This window comes from Lissotriton helveticus, chromosome 7 (genome assembly GCF_964261635.1).
Source record: "Lissotriton helveticus chromosome 7, aLisHel1.1, whole genome shotgun sequence".
In the NCBI taxonomy this organism is placed as follows: domain Eukaryota; kingdom Metazoa; phylum Chordata; class Amphibia; order Caudata; family Salamandridae; genus Lissotriton; species Lissotriton helveticus.
The window spans coordinates 1,852,874,212-1,852,881,967 of record NC_136068.1 but is presented as its reverse complement, the minus strand read 5'-3'; the positions used below and the strand labels follow the sequence as shown (position 1 = coordinate 1,852,881,967).

At 41.3% G+C, this 7,756-nt stretch overlaps 1 protein-coding gene across 1 annotated transcript; it reads right to left on the bottom strand.

The window, feature by feature from the left end:
• Positions 1-5,719: 5,719 nt before the first annotated feature.
• LOC144767772 (olfactory receptor 5V1-like) lies at positions 5,720-6,646 on the bottom strand. The gene has a single exon (XM_078651154.1). It carries the CDS (start codon positions 6,644-6,646, stop codon positions 5,720-5,722), a length of 927 nt encoding a protein of 308 aa, XP_078507280.1.
• Positions 6,647-7,756: the final 1,110 nt, after the last annotated feature.

Here is a 7,756-nt window from a genome sequence, read left to right as displayed (position 1 = left end):
CTAATGTGCCCTCCTTGTCATGCTGGTCCAGTTACTTCTGTTTTTACCCTTGATTCTTCTGTTCCTTCTTGCCCATGACCACTTGGCCCTGATCCTCCTTTTACACATCCTCCTGGACCTCTTAATCAGACTTACCCTGGTCCAGTTACTCCTAATTCAGTTTTTCCTTGCCCTGTTCCATCATATCTGTTTATTCTTGGCCCCCTCTGGCCTTGGTAACTATGACTCCCATGAAATAGGTCTCCCGGGTTCTTCTTGTTCTGGTCCTTGTGGATCTTGTCATTTTAGCCTTCCAGGGGTATCTCCTAGTCCTTTTTTCTGATTGGTCATCTTGCCGTCCTACTGCTCCTAATCATTTCCCCAAGTTCATTCCACAATGACATTAGTCAGGTACAGCCTTCAAGCTCAGATTTTTTGAGCTTCTGAATGTCTTTTGCTGGCACAACAATTTCAATGACAAAAGTGAGGGCCCAGAGGAGCCAATATGTTGCCCACTCAAAACACTGCTTAGTACATTAAAACTGCACTATCTTTCGAAGGGACGGATCCTCCATGAAGGAGTGTACCGCTCCTGCTGCGGGTGCAGCACTAAACCAACAGAAATATAATGGTCTCATCATTACCATGATGTGCGATTGTGAGGGTGTGAGTGGGAGTGAATACTGTTTGAATAGCATAGCAGCGATGACACCAAGTGTGAAGTGTGTATGTCAGATTGGCCGGCATCTTTCGACGGGCAACCTGACATACGCACTTCTGCCCACACCTAATCCAGCAGCTGTGTTAAACAGTTGATGGATTGCAGAGGCCCCCAGTCTCAAATGGAACGCTGGGTTAGCCTGCTCTGTCCAATCCTAAAAACAACATGAGAGCAGCTGCAGGATTGAATAGGTCATGTTGGCGTGAACCAAAGGTTTATTCCATCCAACCTCACAGAAGCAGCCTTAGAGGAGGTAGAACCCTTGTTGCACAGGTACATTTAGCATCTAACCATCCACTCAAATATTAACATTTAATCTCCAATAATGGACCTGTCATTACAAACACTTTGAAAGACACTTGAATTTGGCACTGGTCTTTGTGGGAGTTTGTGCTGCTGGGGTTGCTACATAAAACATGCATGTCGTGGCTGTGTTCTAAATGCTTTCTGGGGGTCAGTATGTTGACCACTAGTAAACACAAATCTTGTCAAGGGGCAAGATAGCTCCCAAGATCAGGAAAAAAACATTTTTTCTCGTGAACAATGATAGTTCACAGGTTCATAGAAATTCTCGAGCAAGATCTCAACATCAAGGGATACCCACACTCACATAGTGTGAGAAGCTGAGACACTTATCTGCATTGATATCACTGCCCCGTAGAGCCCTGCGTCTGCCTTTTCTTGCTCCGTTTCCATTGAGTGCAACCCCAGGACTGTGCTGCGAAGTACCTGAACCAGTCGGTCACCAGCCTGTTCTCAGATAGAGACCCTAGATGCCACTGTGGATATTTGTCCTTTTTAGGAGAGCCCCCTCTGGCTTAACTGCGTTGGGGAATATTCCTATGCAGGGCAGGTGGGTCTTATGTCAGAGGGCCAGCTTCCTCCTGATGTTCCAAGATGGGTTTGGTGCAGAGGGGTTCTTGGGCACTTCAAGCCAGCAAAGTGCTCCCTCAAGCAGTGGGGCAAAGGAACATGTACTGAAGCCATTATCCAGGCTGTTACTTCATTCTACTCTCTCATTCTCTCCCAATCTTTCCTTCTACTCCTCACTCATGTGGGCATGCTATTTCCATCCATCCATCACCTCTCTAGCCCACTTGTTGATGCCCTCCTTTCATGTTCTGTGACACTCTCCCTCTTTCTCTATCTAGGACTCCTTCCTCTGTCTCTTCCCCCCTAATCCCTCTCTACATTTTAACTTCCTCTGCCTCTCTTTATTTTAAACCACTATCACACCTCTAACATGCCTGAAGTGAGATATCATGTTCAGTATTTTATTGTATGGCTGCCCCAATCAATTACTTAGGTATGTATAACAGGTCCATTTTTTCCCCAGGCAGTTGAGTTGTAACTGATAGATGTCACATTTCGTTAAATACATTAACATATAAAATAAAGTTCTGTAAAGAGACTAAGCACAGCAATGTAGATTAAATTAACATTCAACATCACTTTTAGACTAAAATTGCACAGAAATTAACACCGTCTTTAGAATGGGGTATACAGAATGAGTGGTGTTTACTGTAAATTAACAATGCATGTTTACTTTTTAGCACTATCTCAAACCTTAGGCACTGTAACAAAGGTGTTACTTGGATAATTCTACTAAATACAGTGGTAATTCCCAGCAGTGGTCATAGCTTTTTTTCCATAGTATTAACAATGTATTTAGAAGCATTGTGCAAAAAATGCAGAGTAGTTTGTGATAACAAAATTACTGCTGGTAAATTCCATGTTAATTAGTGACAATTTACCTGTGAGGTTTCACAATAATCACCATTCCTGAATGAATATAGTGGAGAAAATAATTCTGATAATGATATCACCATATGATTACAGCATTGCATCTCCTTGTCTGTAGAATGCTCAGAAATTCTCCTCATACACATATGTGTGTGAAAAGAAATGAGTATGTCTAATAAATGAAGCTGATTTGGCTTGAGGAATGTGGACACTTATGCTTCCTAGCTACTACCGATCAGTGCTGCTGCACTGGGTGCAAGTTCCCTGATTTTGTGATCTCACCATCCTTACTCTTCGAGCCGCCACAAGACCTCAGCAGGTAGGAAGACTGAGAGTTATTCATGCTGGTTGAACTACTGTGATGTTGCTAGGCTTGAAGGTGCATCAGGCCAACAACAATGAATTTGCTAGCTCTCAAATTGGAGGTCATCTATTTCTCTCTGACGCCGCCCCTTATTATCTTCATCACCCTATTTGTTCTGATCAATTTGGCTTATTGATCTGTGTTGTAAAGGCTATACAACTCACCACAGTTGTCACGGAACAGCTAGCCTTGGGCATGACAAGTGGTGCTCAGGCGATGGGAGCTGCATGAGCCTGTTGACGCTGCATTGTTCTGATTATTCTTGAGATTATTCTTTCTGAAGAATAAAAGAATACTTAGGACCCTATTATGATGGCGGGCGGACTTTGTCTGCCCGCCATCGCAATGGAGCACGGCATCGACCGCTGATATTGCAGCGGTCCCACCTTACAAATTAGGATGCACCCGCTACAATGGTGGGCGCATCTCTGGCCTTTTACATTGCGGGTGGATTATTTGTTGAATGGTAATTTTTAGAGGGCATTGGAATCATTTTCAGAATACATTAGCTGGTACTCTGAATATAGTTTGTGAGAATCCTGTGATATCTTCAAAAAAAGTTTTTGGATTCTTTTACGGTGCAGCAGAATTCTCATCTAATGGTCTGTTCAAGAAAATGTGTTACTTTTTTTTAACCCTAAAGATAGGGTTGTCATAATTATTTTGGGTTCATTGAATTTTATGAAAATGGGAAAATATGCTGACCAAACGTGTATTTTGATATAAACTGTGAGAAAACTTTACGCCCCTAATACAAGGATAATGACTAGTGACAAATAGCAATTTTAAGGCTATCTACTGCCTTACTTCTGATGATTTTTTCAGCTGCAAGGCAGTGTTATACTGAATAAGCAGTTGACTACGTCATTGTCATATGACATTTTTTTGTTGATGTCATGACTACAATTTCTCAATTGCTTTATTAACCTTCCCGCTTTCTAAAAGTTGGTCCCTCATTTTTTCCAAAGTTTCCTAGGGGAGAATCCGGCTTATGACTGTCGGGTTCGCTCACTACGCTTGCTCGCCACAGGGCACTTATCCCAAACTTTTACCCCCTACCACTTTTAAATGTCACCAGCCTCCACTGACCATTACCAAGATACGTTGTGTCGGTGGCCGGACTGTCAGGGAAGCTAATGGGGCTGCTCATGACATAGGAGAAACACCTATGCTTAAAACTAACTCTGCTGGGTGAATATTATGAAAATGTTTTACTATTTAGCTGGCATCTGAGTGAACAGACAGAATTAATCAGGCGAAATGCACACCTCTCTCCTAATTTCACTTCCCCTGTTCAACAGAAGCCCCATTACTTTGTCCCACTCGATTTACATCCTGCAAGTATCCCAGAGCACTGTGTCCCCAAAGAACAACTGCCAACTGAACGTGTCCCTCCTTCAGTGACCCAGATACCACCCACCTATCTCTCTGCACTCCTGTATGCTGCTGCCTGTTGCCTGCTATTCTGTTGTCAGGTCTGAAAGGCTAAGCAAGTAAAAGGGCCCCTAAAAGAATCTCACAGTTAGAGCAAGGCCTTCATAAGGTCCCACATAAAAAGCACAAAAAGAGCCTAGCCCTTAAAAATAATCAAAAAAGTTTATGTACATTAAAAATCCAATGAACTTTCATAAGTGAAGAAAACAAGTATACAACATGCTTTAAAACTATACTCATTATTCTCTGCAGACAGCCATATACTTCTAGACTGCTGCACTAAATATGCCATATCCCGATGCTCCTGAAACAGAGGTATCATTCCTACGTTATAAGATCATAAATATTATTATTCATAATATATTTTACTGTTTTTTCTTTAGCTGCCAACAACTTACTTAATTAAAGGACATAACCTTGTACATACGTTTGTACATTTGTATATGTGCTTACTTTTAAATGCTTCACACATGCTGTATCCGCATTACAAGATGGCAATGATGCTACCCATTGACTGAAGTCCCTTCTTTCTTCATGTTAAGCTAAATAAAGAGCTCTTTCATTACCATTTATCCCGCCTCCAGTCAAACAGTGTATGATCTCTACTACTTAGCCTGTAGCTGGATAAACAGTGAAGATTGAGTTATTTAGCCTGCCGCTGGAGATTATGGATGATGTTGCTGGGTAAATAGCAGACAGTATGTACTATTTGGCTGGATGCCAGATAAATAGCTATTTCCCTAATATAACTATATGGTCTTACAACTCTGTTGTCGTTCCAATGCCTTCATACCATGGTTTCATGGAGCTTTAGATCTGCTTTATTGAGCTGTATCATTATTAGCATAGATGTGGTTCCATTGTTGTTTTAGTCGTGGGGTGTTGGTAGAGCGTACTGCTTAGTGCTTGTGGCTGGTGGTCTCGACCAACTCAAGTATATGCCATCTGGATAGATTGGCAGTGTTGAGACGAAAATGGAATATAATTAAATAAACATGGCATATGCTAAAATGGACCTGAAACTCTCTGGAAAACATCAGATGAGCAATGAGGTATGTAATATGTCTTTGAACTGTAGAAAGTATGGACATTACATTTATATGTGCTGAAACCTATATGTCATGGTGACATTAAAATAACGTGTACTAAAAAGAAGTGTTGACATGATTATTACACTCATTCAAAATAAGGAAACATTGATATTACTAAAAGACAAATTAACACAGCACTGGAAATTACTGTAGTAAAATCAAAACTTTCATAGTCTTATCTCATTCAAAATGGAATTTTGGCACATCGAACATGAGGAGTTTGCATCACAAGAACATGCAACACATGAAAATAGCACCAGAAATATCAAGGGTACATGGTATCACATTCTGGAAAAACAAATCTTTGGTAATACATAAAATGTATACCTACAATGCATGCCCTAGAAGATAAAAAACACACATTCTGTGATGTTGTTTTGTTAAATGCTATTTTGTACCCTGCATCTTCTTCAGGGTGTTTTTAATCTCTCTGTTTTTAAGGCTGTATATCATGGGATTGCATAGTGGATTTACAACAACATATGACAGAGACAATACTTTGTTGTATTTTACTGAAGCCGTTGATGTTGGTCGCATGTACGTAGAACAGATAACTCCATAGAATAATATAACCACAGTGAGGTGGGAGCCACAGGTGGAAAAGGCCTTGCGTCTTCCCTCTTTAGACCGGATTTTCAGGATTGTTGAGATGATGTTGATGTAAGATGTAACGGTTAAAGCAAAAGGTGCAACTGCAAATAGAGTACCCATGATGTAGTTTGCTGCCTCAACATCACGAGTGCTGCTACATGAAAGCTTTATTACTGCTACCACATCACAGAAGAAGTGGTTGATTGTGTGAGACCCACAGAATGGGACCCTAGATATTATTACGATGTGTGGTATTGGGTCTATAAATCTAACTAACCAACATCCGGCAGCCAGCTTCATGCAAACTGCATCATTCATTGTGGTCACATAGCGTAAAGGATTGCAAATGGCCACATAGCGATCATAAGCCATGACTGTTAGAAGGAGCATTTCAGTAGATACCATGGAAATGAAAAAAAACATCTGTAGCAAGCATCCATTTAGAGAAACATGTGTCCCCGCCAGAAAGAAGTGAGCAAGCATGTTTGGAAAAATCATTGTCGTGTAACAGATATCCAGAAAGGCTAGGTTTGTAAGGAAAAAATACATGGGTGTGTGCAATTGTGTGTTGGAGTAAACAATCACCATAATAAGAAGGTTCCCCACAAGTACTAAGAAGTAAATCAGGAAAAAGGCCAGAAAAAGTGGGACTAGAAGATGGGGAAAATCAAAGAAACCCAGAATGATGAACTCAGCTGCTAAAGATTGATTTTCTCCTGCCATTGGTTGTGGAATGCAGTCTTCTGGTGTTGGTAGATCAAGAATATCTGCAATCAAAGAAAACAACAAATGTCAAAATAGAACACCAGTGCCATAGTTATGAAAGAGATGTGTCGCCCTTGCACAACGTAAAGCTGCGCAAGGGCAACTTAACTATTAAGTTAGATTTATTAAGCCCTGCAAGGCCACCATGCATATTCCTGAGTGGCTTGATAAAGCTTGAGTAACACAATGCAGCGCAAATAGCTGCGTTGTGTCACTGTGCCCCAGGGAGGCATTCCATGGATGGAGCATGGGTGTTCCCAAATATCCAACCATGGATTTTGGCACGTACAAAATTTACCATTACTAGTAGACCTGGGAATGCGTCAAAATGCTAAACCTCCCAGGTGAGGCATAATGAGGTCAAATATTGTTATCTGTCCTCTTTTGTTTCCTCCTCCTATGCGTGCTGCATTCTGCAGTAAACATAGAAGGAGGAAAATGCCTCAGAGGATTGTTTTTGTGCAGCAAAGTGTCCATTCATGCACGAAAGCAATCCCACTCAAAATGCAGGCGCCCGTGCACATTGAGCGCTAGTGCAAGGATAATACATGAATGCGCCATATCATGTTAACCCCTTCGACGCTCATGACGAGCTCAGCTCGTCATGAGGTACGCCTCTCGTACGCTCATGACGAGCTGAGCTCATCATGAACCGCGGGTTTTTTAAAAAGTCAGCGCACATCGGGAAAACCCGCAGCGCGCATGGTGTTAAATATGGTGCGTTCCTGCTCTTTTCCTCTCACACAGAGCAGTGCAGCAAGGTGGCTTTCTGCGCTGCAGGATTTCGTGATAAATGTGCCCCTCACAGATTTGGGTGGCAGAATATATGTACATGTTTTGCTTTCACTGTTCAAATGTTCACAATCAGAAGAAACTTATTGAATTGGTGAAACAAAATATAGATATACGTCAGTTCTAATTGTACTTCTAATTGTAGCTTGTTCTTGGTATTCAGCTTTTCTCATTTTCATGGGACAATGGCTAACATGCATGATGTCTATTGCAGATGCATATGTTAGTTACTTATATAAGTGCAAGAATGTAGCTGTACCTGTTCAAAACTTATCA

Excerpts from the sequence above, each read along its gene's own strand:
- LOC144767772 (XM_078651154.1), bottom strand. The coding sequence starts at position 6,646 with ATGGCAGGAGAAAATCAATCTTTAGCAGCTGAGTTCATCATTCTGGGT.